General features: G+C 39.4%; 1 protein-coding gene across 2 annotated transcripts; it reads left to right on the top strand.

The window, feature by feature from the left end:
• Positions 1–3,034: 3,034 nt before the first annotated feature.
• Positions 3,035–11,129, top strand: COQ3 (coenzyme Q3, methyltransferase). 2 transcript variants are annotated; one of them, XM_033143483.1, is made up of 7 exons: positions 3,035–3,203; positions 4,910–5,021; positions 6,371–6,523; positions 7,090–7,189; positions 7,989–8,231; positions 9,449–9,566; positions 10,713–11,129. In XM_033143483.1, the coding sequence occupies exons 1-7, from the start codon at positions 3,098–3,100 to the stop codon at positions 10,925–10,927; spliced, it is 1,047 nt and encodes a 348-aa protein (XP_032999374.1). In that variant the 5' UTR covers positions 3,035–3,097; the 3' UTR covers positions 10,928–11,129. The 2 variants fall into 2 exon arrangements, with proteins under 2 accessions (XP_032999374.1, XP_032999373.1); XM_033143482.1 differs by having other exon boundaries at positions 3,036–3,203; positions 9,407–9,566.
• The last annotated feature ends 869 nt before the right edge of the window (positions 11,130–11,998 follow it).

Raw genomic sequence — 11,998 nt, 5'->3', positions numbered from 1 at the left:
AATACACTTTTGTAAAATACTGAACAGTTTGTCAGTTTTAAATTTTCTCAGTGTTTTAAGTTTCCTCTTTGGCTAATTCAGGGTCAGTCCCCGGGCAATAGAATTGTTGAAATGAACTGTAGGGTTTTGTTTTTAAAAAACATTTCTTGAATTATCATCCTACTGTCTGTGACTAAAATGTGCATAATTCTTATTGTACAACATACCAATACTAGCCAAGCACAAATAGTAGCGAAGTGCAAGTAAACAACATGTATGGTGCGAGTTTGTAGCTTTGAAACTCTATTCCTCAATATCCTACTTCTGTGTTCAAAAGCACACTCTATAATGGTTCATATGGTTAGAGAAGCTAGAATCTATTTTGGATTCATTTGTTTTATTACTCTATAACTTCTGCATTAGAAACCATTAAATAACTGTGATACAGAAGGTTAATAAAAATAACTAGGTCTGGTCTTGCAACTTATTACTAGAATTATGGTTTCACTTTAAAAAACAAGACAGTTCTTAAAGTTCTTTTGCCAACATATTAACTACCTAGAGAGATGGTCTTTGGGCTAATAGAACTGAAGTCGTAAAAAACTGGTATTTGCAAACTATTAATACAACCTGCCCATCCCAAACAACTGTCAACAAACATTGTGACTTCTTGCGAACTTCAAAATGTCAAATAAGACATTCTGATGAGGGGTTCTCAGTATTATGCTTTTTGGTTTTTAAATATAATTCTGCTGACCAAATTTATCCTTTAAAAATGGCTAACGAATGCAATGGCATATGTTGGGAATGTTCCATTAAATTCAGCAGGATTTGTTTTCCAGGTAAACATTGCATAAAAAGAACAGCAAAGAATTATGTTGCCCAGAGTCCTCTCATCCCTTTCTCCATGATTTCAACCTACTGTAGTTTTAAACGAAAGAAGAGAAACAAGCTCTAAGGATAAACTGGTTTTTAGATAACTAAGAATCTGAGAGATTGTATTCAAAAATTAAATCAGCGGGGGCAAAGATTTTTTCAGTGCTCCCATTTATTTTAAAACGAAGTACTGAGGAATACAGCTTTCCATGATCTACTGCACCCACTTTTTAAACTAGACTTCTATTTGTTAAGTAAACAAGATTGTGCATGAAGCTTTTTATATACTACACCAGCTGGATTTGTCACTCCCTGTATCTGTGGAAATTTCATTCACACAAGTGCACTAATTTCAGTAATGTCTGTATGCCAATAAAGAGAGCATACCCTTCCTAATTAAAAGGTTCATAGGTTTTACTTAATGGTTTATATAACACATCACACAGAGAATGGTGGAACCAAACTGTTGTCAACAATGAGCCTTTAAGTAAATTGAGTTTCCTTTATTGCAGCTATAATTAATTTTTCTACACAATATGGTAAATGTATTGACTTGGATCCAAAGAAGTGAGAGAAGAAGGCTGTCTGGGCCTATTCGGGTTTCAGTGCCTTGTGCCATCACCAGCCAATGCAATACCTACCTTCTTATACTTAATTTCATCACCTCTCTTACACACCCTGGCAATTATTCCAGTGCTTGTGGAATCATAACGGTTGCCTAGATTCTCTATGCTGAATGAAGAGACAACTGAAGAGTTATTGTAGGTTGAAGGTCCCATGGAGAACCATCCCATGTAGAAGATTGTAAACAACCAGAAGTTTTTTTCTCCCCTCATGTGCAAGCCATAAAGGCAGGAATAGGGAACATCTGTCTGGGGGCCAGGCCACACACTCTGAGTTCTTGGCTGGTGAAATTAGCCTACTGTACACATGTAAAATACACATCTGTTGCTCCAGCCATTTTAGTCTCCCCTTTACAAAATGAGCTTATATTGAAACATTCCAATAAGGAAAGGATATAACAGACTGATTTTTTGCTGAGAAAGACCTCAAACACAGTCACTCCCCTTGAAACGTTTTACCAGCTTTGTCTGATTCACCAACTATAGTTATTCCTGGACAGGGATAGCTTGGCTTGTTGTCCATGTATTGATAACCTCAAGGCTGGATTACTGTAATACCTTCTATATGGACCTGCCCTTGGTCTGGTTTGGAAACTCCCAACTGGTGCAGAATGCAGCTGACAGAAGCTTCTGGTCAAGAACCTGAGACACCATTGCTAAAACAGCTACTTTTGACTGCTGGCTTACTATGTAACCAGGTTCAAGATTCTTGCACTAATTTCCAAGGCCAGAACAATTTAGGTCCAGGGAACCTCAGGAATTTCCCGAATCCTTATATCCCAGAGATCATCTGCAGGAGCATTGTCTGTCACTCCCCAAGTTGGCACGGCTCGTTGGACAATGACAAACAGAACCTTTGGTGTCATCTGCCCAGTCCTGTGGAATTATCTGCCATTATTCAGCAGGTTCCTTCTGTGTCAGCCTTTGTGTAATCTCTATTCAGGCCTATGCAGACAATTAAGAATGCATCCTTCCCACAGTAGTTAATTGAAGCCTGTGTTCTTAACTTTTTCTGTTACAGGTAGGTAGCCGTGTTGGCCTGCTGTAGTCAAACTAATAATAATAATAAAATTCCTTCCAGTAGCACCTTAGAGACCAACTAAGAACATAACAAGAACAAAGTTAGTTGGTCTCGAAGGTGCTACTGGAAGGATTTTTTTTTATTTTTTATTTTGTTTTAACTTTTTCAGTAAATTGATGCCTGTGTTCTTAACTTTTTCCTATTTGTCTTTTATTGTATGGTTTTATATTTTATTGCTGCCCACCTATATAGGTGTGTGTGGTTGGTTTGTTTGTTTTTTAATGATACAGCGGTACATAAATATATTTTTTATAAACTAACAAATAAACTCTGCTCAAAAAAGCGGATTCCTCGCCACCCGCGAGCAGGGCTACAGTCTGACTTTGCTGCAGGGCTGTTTCCACCGGCGGCCTTTCAGGAGGACCTTGGCGCAATTCCTAAAAAAAAAGAAAGAAAAAGGGAAAGTCGCCTCTCTCCTCGCCGGAACCGGAAGCTGAGCGTTGGTTGTGGCTGGAAACGGCAATCCCTATTGGTAGTTCAGGGGGCGGGAGGTGGAGCCCCGCCTGAGAGTGGCACCGCGCGGAGATCAGCTTGAGCCATGAAGGGCTGGCAGAGCGGCTGCCTCAGCCGGGCCAGGCGGCTGTGGGTCTTCCGCGGGGAGATGGCGGGAGGCTGGGCGGCGTGCCGGCGCGCCTTGAGTTCCTGTGAGTAAGCCTTTGCGCTTCGCCGTGGCTTTTGGGTCCACTCCTGCCTTATTTTCGGTGTCCTTGCATGCTAACGGGCTTCTTCCGCACGTATATCCGGCTGGGTGGCTCCCTGTTATCCCTGCGGGGTTGGCACCTTTGCTCTGGTAAAAGGAGGGGTGGGGGAGGGGAACCGATTCCTCACCCCCCCAAAAAAAATCTGGAGCTGAAGTGACTTCAAAGCATTTCATTACAATCTGCTGCAGCCTAACAGGACGATCCTTTTGGAATTGGTCACACCCACCCCCCACACAAATGGATTTGTAAATCTGTCTGTGCTTGGCTTAAATACAGGACCTTTCACGCACCCTTTCAAACACGTGCATTTGGAGAGGATCCCTAACGAGAGATAGAAAGAGAATACAAAATGTATCAATACAGGACGCAGAATTTCAGATCGGAATAGGGGACAATCCTGTATTGTACAGGGCAGGCGGCAACCCTAGCAAGCGGGGCTTCCTGTCGTAGGGCTGCCATATTTCTAAAAGTAAAAACCAGGACACCCTGGAAGTTGCTAATTTTTTTTGTTTAGGAAAACCCTACCAATTACAGCCCCACCATAGCAGAAAACAGCACCTGTTGCATTCATGCCTGGTGAGCTTATTTTTTTCCATTTACCCCATTGTTTCAGCTGTCCGAATTACAGCCAAAGCTCTAGATAGTTTTCTTGGCATTTGCCTGCCTCTGCCATTGTAGTGTTTCCCTGCTATCTGTTGGTTGTAAGGTCCTTGGGAACAGGGACCTTGATTTGCTGCGTTTGCAATTTTGCAAGGTGCCAGGGTGTGCTGCTAATGCTGTAGAAGTTGGGTAAATAGCTTTGCCATCTAACTTTGGATGAATTTTCACAGCCCCAACCAGGATGTCTGATCCTCATGTCACTAGCTTATTCTATTGAATGTTAAGTTTGCATTGAAATTATCAATGGAGTGTGAGGGTGTGGATCTTTCACCATTGAGGTACTGTAGTTTTCCTGACAGTATTTGTCTATTTATTTATTTATTTGATTTTTGTCATCTTTGTACAGGCCACAGGATGGTTAAAAATCAAAGCAAGTAAATAAGGATATGTAAAATCCACTAAAAACATACAACAAATCACCGAATAACAGTTTTTCATCACAGCAACAATCAGGTCTCATCTCCTCTAAATGCCCACTGAAAAACTGTATTTACTAGCTACTTGGATCTGTAAAGAAATGAGGCGAGATGCATGTGCAAGGATCCACCACCGAAAAGGGCCTTTTCTTGACTCTTGCACCATATTAGATGAGTGCCTGATCTGCTGATCTTATAGCAAAGGCGTGTCAATATGGGAAAAGGAGCTCCTGCACATATTAGTTTTAGCCCATTAAAAAGCAGTGTTACAAACATAACTAATATATAACTGTGGTAACACATGGTTGCCTTTTTGGATTAAAACTGATTCCCGAGACTAATTATGAAAATGTGCAAAACATTATATGCTGCTGAAAGAACTCCAAAATGTTACATATTGTTCTAATAGGAAGACAAGGAGTGATGAGCCAACCGTTTGCAGCTGTTGTTTGTAGAAAATAGACATTAACCTGTTCAGCTAGAAACTCGGATGTATTGGGGATTCTTAGCAGTTTTAAAAATTGTTGGGCCAGGAAGCTTACAACAAAAATTGCTTTACTTCTCTCTCTCCAGGTAACCACTATAGACAGCCTCCTCAAATAGTCCAAACACCCTTCCTTAAGAGGTGTAAAGATCAGTTAAAATATCATATATTTGTTAGTTTGGTTCAAGCGAGGAACACAATGTGAGTATTATTATTATCTATTAAATTTCTGTTCCATCCTTCATCCAAGGATCACAGAGTGATTTACAGTATAAAAACACAAAAATGCATAACATAGTAATAAACAAAAATAATAACCTCCCACCCTGTCTGTATTTTTTGATTACTTCATAATGATTGACTCAGCTCAAAATGAAGGTTGTGATTTTTTTTAAGGGGGTTATGGTTTTCATGCATTTCCTAATAAGAAAAAATAACAGTAGTGTAATCTGTAACTTTTTTGGCATGTAGCCTACAAACTAGCATTCTGGGCACATGTGCCTTTGTATTGTAAGCATAAGGCACATTTTGTGCCACTATGTTAGTGTCCCTGCCACCAATGTTTTATGTAGTGGCATGGCAAATCTTCCTAATGGACAGCCATTTGTTTTATTCAAACACAAGGGTCATTACATGTTGGTAAACCATAATTTATATACAACTGGACAGCAGGATTCTGCACATCCACCTCTGGGTCTACTGGATGTGATTTGTGAATTATTTGTCTCTACATAGGTCAGATAGTTTGTAGTCTCTAATAGATATAATTGGGTTTGTGCATGCTAGACTTTGTCAACATGAATATAATAAGTGCTCTGTTGATTCAAACCAAGGGGCCAACTAACCCTCGGGTGGCTAGCTAGATTTTTTTGAAGTTCATAAGCAGGCTATGAAAACCACCATCTTTCATACTCCACCAATTGGTATTCAAAGGCATAATGTCACTCCCTGAACATGGAGATTCCATGAAGCTGTTGTGTTTATTAGCCATTGATAAAACTGTTGTAGCATGGGGTTAGTGATTTCAGTAAGTGATTTCAGCTTTCTGACATAGGCAGGAGACAGCTTCTTCATGTAACACTCTTTATTCAGGCAAACAAGACTGGAGACTGAGGAGAGGGAAGCTACATTTATAGGGACAGAAGACTGGCTAGAAAGGATACATTTTGGAGGGAACAATCTCAAGCAATCACAAAGCTGCCTTTTGGTGGGAACCAATAAGACTGATGATCCAAATACAGCAGCTTAAATGAACCAATAGTAGCTGTTCCTTCTGGAACAGAAAGGCAGTTACTTTATCCTAATGTTAATACAGACAATAGTAATACAGATATAAAAACCATTGAATCAATACACAACAAAAACTATTTCCCAAATACATTAGCCTTCAATGTAAGGAACAATCATGTGTCCTACTGTAATCTGAATTTATCCACTTGTAAAATTTCCCTCTTCCATAAACGGAACTTCTTGTTACACTTCTAAAATCAATTTTGCTAGCTGATCCCTGTTTTTATGCCACCTAATGTAATAACACCTTTGATGTTTAGGTTACTCACAGAGCGACATTACAGCATGTCACAAACAACAGTCGATCCAAAGGAGATGAAAAAATTCCAACTCCTGGCACATAAATGGTGGGATGAGCACGGAGATTATGCAGCTCTTCATTCTATGAATGATATTAGAGTGCCATTTATTAGGTAAGGTTTTGGAATGGGTCAGCTTTTACATACTTCTGGGAATCTGAAAATCATAACACATCACCTTTTAGAGTAGAGGTGTCTTCATTTGTATTGCTCAGTTTAAAGATTTACTAAGTGCAAAGCTATTACAACTGGAGCTGTAGATTTTAAGTGGTAGACTGAATGAGCAGTCCTATTCACAAGTGCGTGCCAATGAGCTTAATGGGGCTTTCTCTCATGCAAAGGTGTATAGGATTTGAGCTTAGTTGATATGTGAAGACCAATTTCACTTAGTGAGGGTGTGTTTTAATAATGGGAGCTATGAGGTAAGCATATGCGTCTTTATTTTTGAGCCAATATTGATTCTGGAGTGTGTACTGTAATAGATGAAAAAGAAGAGAATATTAAGGATGACCCTCCTATATCCGAACCTTTGTTTAGTAACAGAAAGTTCCCTGATTACATTCCATATCTCAGCAAAGCAAACATTTTGAGGCTTTGGTAATATGCAAGTGATCAACCAAAAAGTCTTTACTGGTGGACGGTCATAATTAAAACATAATTTGTTTCGTACTTTGTGTAAGAGATACTGTTTTAAATATGAGAAATGATCATCAGCCTGGAAGCCCTCTCTCTGGTGTGAAGATCCTGGATGTTGGCTGTGGTGGTGGATTGTTAACTGAGGTAGGGCTTACTTCTTTGATAATAAATTTTCTTATCCCTGACCCTTTGTTTTGAAGTAGCACAGCACTGAAGTTTTGAATAGTGCTTATTTAGTTATTCCAAGTACTTGTTTAACTAGAAGTCTCTCTTGCAATCTGCTCTATTAGTTCATTATTGTATTATTTAGAGTAAGATAGTCCAATAAAGCAAAGTGGTATCGTGTATGTGGCAATGCACTTATTTATTATGTGCAGGCAGGATGTTGCTGTGTTCTTGCTGGAAATGCAGAATTTAGCTGTAGAGCTAAATTGTGAGCCGGAAGACACTTCAACTGATTTTGTGAAAAGGGTTGAAGTTCCCTAATTTGCTGGAACTTCCACAAAGTTTTTTTTTACTTTTCTTTTGCATTGTGTTCAGTGATACTTACTTCCAAGTAGGTGCTGACCGGATTGAAGCCTTATGCATGATTTACTTTTCATAGTGTGTATTTGTGGTCTACAATCTCTGGAAGACAAAATAATTAGCTATTTATTATAATTGGCAGTCTAAAGTGCAACTATGCTTCTGATGATCTGTTCTCCTTAATCAACCTAGAAAAAGTTGAATAATTGAATATTATTGGATCTGTCCCTTCTATTATTTCCAGTAGGGTTTTTTGGGGGGGGGCAGGTGGGGGTAAGTGTCACTAAAGGGATAGATGTTAGGGAGGAAGCTTTGGAGATTACTTTAAGCTCTTCAGTAACTTCCTTCTAATCAAATAACTTTGTTACATATTCTATTTTTTTTTAAGCAGAAGAGACTAACGTGTCTATGGTCTTAGCCACTAGGTAGACTGGGAGCTTCGGTTACTGGGATTGATCCTCTGGAAGACAGCATTAGAACAGCAGAACTGCATAAATCGTTTGATCCAGTCCTGGCTAAGAGAATACAGTACAAATCCTGTACGCTAGAGGATATTGTGGAAGAGGCATCAGACACATTTGATGTCATTGTAGCTTCTGAAGTTGTAGAACATGTGGCTGATGTGGAAATGTTTATCAGGTGCTGCAGCAAAGTGTTAAAAGTGAGTTGGAAGAAAGCAAAAAAGAGAATGCTGATTCATTTGCACTGTAAAATTAAGCTGTTGATTGTAAGAAATGTTTTGTATTGGTTTCCTTTTTTTGGCTTGCTCTGTGCTACAGGGTGTAATTGTAACCCTTATTGATTCAAATTATCCAGATTGAAAACAAACACAACCTTTAGAATATTGTACTTTTTCCTGCTGAGGAAATGAACCAGACAATAAATGGGTTCTGGGTACAGATCTGTTACGTTTACCTAAAAACATGAAGGAAATAAATTATAAAACACAAAATAAATAAGTAGATATTTTGAGTTCTATTTATCCCAAGGGCCCAGGGTAAATAATAGTAGTTTATCGATCACATAACCCCACCTTGTGGCTTGTGGCACCCTGTTCCTCACAGAGCTGCAACTCCCAGCGTTCCCTGCGAAGAGGGATTAAACCGTTAGGAATTATAACTCTGCGAGAGGAATAGCAGTCTTGTCACAACTTTCAGCACCCTTAACAAACTACTGTTCCCTGGATTTTGGGGGAAAGACATGATTGTTAAAGTGATACGATACTGCCTTGAATATAGAATGCAGATGGGGCCCTAGATTGTTTTCTTATAGAAACAAGCCAAACGGTGATTAGTGCACAAAAATATTGCAGTAACGCTTAACAGATATTCTGTATACCAATCTCAGAACCATAGTAACATGAATAATTTGAATTTGGCTTCAGTATAAATTGCATTGCTTATAGTACAAATTCAAACATCTCTGATGAAACATGTTTTTGAATTGACCCATGCAAATATGTTTTGGCTAGGCCTACATGATTAGGGCTACATTACTTGGCTGCTAGGCTAGTTTCACCAATTAAAAATCTGGTGATTGGCAATAAAGGTGCCAGTATTTGTATGGATGGCAGAATTTTAAAATAGTTTTATTCTAGAAAACTGGAGGCAAGAATAATATTTGAAGAAGCATTATACACACATATATAAGGAAATGCTTTTTCTAAGATGGTATCTGCTGAAGTGTCTTGAAAAACTGCTAAAAAATCAATTTAAGCTTGAACCACAAGTTTTTTACTTTGGTGACAGTCCTAATTTTAACACACTAACTGGATGCTGCTAGTTATATTGTGTATACATGACAGATGTGCTAACACTTGTGCTGTTGTTGTTTAAGCCGGAAGGCTCCTTATTTATTACTACAATCAACAAATCACAGCTGTCCTACATCTTTGGCATTGTGGTAGCTGAGAGAGTTTTGGGCATCGTTCCGACAGGCACCCATGATTGGGAGAAGTTCATACCGCCTGAGGAGCTAGAGAGGCTCCTAGAGTCAAGTAAGTGTTTAAACCCCAATGAAAGGACACAGTAACTTCCTTCAAGTATGGCTGCTAGCTGACCTTGACTGTCCCATGATACAGGTGTTGCATAAAGCAAGCATGCTTTACAGAGTAATCATATGTAGTCAGTGGGTGGGGGGAAATCTAAGGTGGATGAAATACTCAATCAAAAGACCCGCCAGGCTCACACCAGGAAGTGAAAGACAGTTATGTGAATTTGTTCACACTTACACCCACAACCCTGGAATCCTTTGATGAAGAGTGGTGAAGAATGACTGTTAATAATTAAATGGGGGAAGGTGTTGGGGTGAGCAGCATCTTATCCTTGCCAGAAGTGAGTCCTGCAGTTCTAACCCCACTTACCTGGGGTTGAGCTCTATTGAATTAAATAGGACTTTCTTCCGAGTGAACATAGGTTTGCCTTGTTAGTCCTTTTTCGGTGTCCTGTTTTCACCCTGATTTTTGTAGGTTGCATTTAAAGTGTGTTTTCAGAAGGGATTCTATCATAAAGCAGTTTCCTCTGCTTTAGGAATTTATGTTAAGCATCAGTGAGAAGATTTACTGTATGATATCATGGGTTGGGGAGGGCAAGTGCACTGTTCTACAAGTGGCAAGCTTGGGCAACAGTGTTTATCCCACTTGGGGGAGGGAGGGGGGTTGACAATGAAATGATGAAGTGGTATATACACACACGGGAACATGTAGATATACCTAAACACTGACTATTGGATCATCTGATGTGTAAAATGTTGGTGTGTAAATTGAGGTGTCCTTTAAAAATGATTTTAAACATCAACTTTCTAAAGACAGGTATTTTATTTAACTCTGGGTTTGAGTTAATGCATGTGTTAACCTGTGGTTTTAGTCACAATTCAAAAACATCAGCCAGGTGCTAATTTGAATTTATAGCACTGACTATTCAGCAAGATACATTTTACTTGGGATGGACGTTATTGAATGTTTTGATAGCATCAAGATTTAAAACTTGTTCCTAATGCTGCTTTGGCTCACAGTTTACTGAGACAACACCACTATTGTGCCAGAATGACACTACAGGAAATTTTGCACATGTTTACTGTGGATGTTAGGTCCCTTTTAAGAATAGTCTCCTTATGCTGTCTCTCTCTCTCTCCTTTCTTACAGATGGCTTTTTAGTCAAGACAGTGAAAGGAATGCTGTACAACCCCCTGTTTGGGTCCTGGAGCTGGACTGAAAGCACTAGTATTAACTATGCACTCCATGCTGTAAAATCAGATATACAGGAACAAGTGGATCCAAATCTAGAGACAGACAAGAGCAGCTCCAGACCAAAACTATGGCATCAGAACCTCCAGCTAAGACGTTATAGCAAGAGGTAGTAGGAAGTTGGTGGAAGATTTTCATAAATGACTGTAATGAACCAGGAAGGAACAAGCAGTATTGTGTTCACAGTGCTGGATGTTAGAATGTGTCTGCCAGTCTGTCTTGTGGTAAAGAATGGTTCATTCTCCACAGTATCAGATCTACAAAGCACTCAGAGATGAGTTATGTTAAATAATGAGTCAATTGTATACCTACAGATTATTGCAAGTTATTGGGAAAGGGGCAGTTATTTGTGAAAGAGTTCTTAAAGTGTATGCCTCTAAAATTCCAGAGAATAATTAATTTAATAGACTTTAGAGTTACTGGTTTAAAATGCTACATTTTGTATTTGTAAAATAGCTGAATTGCTTTTATTATCCTAGTTCAGCAGCTTGTCTAAGAATAAAACCCTACTTACTTCTTGCTTGCCTGTTAATCTTCAGGTATGGCTGTTATGGGTACATGCAATGGAACCAAGACTTAAATCAATGCAAGGACTATTTCTTGACTTGTTAAGAGCTGCTGTTCAATATGTGGGTGAGCAGAGGGTTGCTTAATGCACTGCTCCTATGTGGAAATGCAGGGCTAGGAAATGGGGACATCATCATGTGACTATCATGTTGGAAATACAGTGGAACCTCGGGTTACATACGCTTCAGGTTACATACTCCTTTAACCCAGAAATAACGCTTCAGGTTAAGAACTTTGCTTCAGGATAAGAACAGAAATCGTGCTCTGGCAGCACAGCGGCAGCGGTGGCCCCATTAGCTAAAGTGGTGCTTCAGGTTAAGAACGGACCTTCCGGAACGAATTAAGTACGTAACCAGAGGTACCACTGTAGGTGCGCTTGTGGCAAAATACAGCCATGCATTCTCCAATAGCTGTAGGGACAGACACTAGAATGGTTTTTTGTCACTTGAACTGTGCCTTGGCACATTCTGATCACTAGACACCATGGGACCTTGGTATGGTATCCAGACTGGAAATTAAGGCTTGTCCAGTGATCTAAAGAAATGGCAGGGTAAGCTGCACTCTACTAGATATTGAAGTCACCTGACTTAAAGAACCTTGGATTGGAAAATGTGCTT

Source organism: Lacerta agilis, chromosome 3 (genome assembly GCF_009819535.1).
Source record: "Lacerta agilis isolate rLacAgi1 chromosome 3, rLacAgi1.pri, whole genome shotgun sequence".
NCBI lineage: Eukaryota > Metazoa > Chordata > Lepidosauria > Squamata > Lacertidae > Lacerta > Lacerta agilis.
Note: the sequence above shows the minus strand (reverse complement) of the source record. Positions and strands in the feature narration are given on the sequence as shown.

Excerpts from the sequence above, each read along its gene's own strand:
- COQ3 (XM_033143482.1), top strand. The coding sequence starts at position 3,098 with ATGAAGGGCTGGCAGAGCGGCTGCCTCAGCCGGGCCAGGCGGCTGTGG. Across the intron at positions 3,204-4,909 it reads CCGGCGCGCCTTGAGTTCCT|GTAACCACTATAGACAGCCT; the intron begins GTGAGTAAGCCT and ends CTCTCTCTCCAG. Across the intron at positions 9,567-10,712 it reads AGAGAGGCTCCTAGAGTCAA|ATGGCTTTTTAGTCAAGACA; the intron begins GTAAGTGTTTAA and ends CCTTTCTTACAG.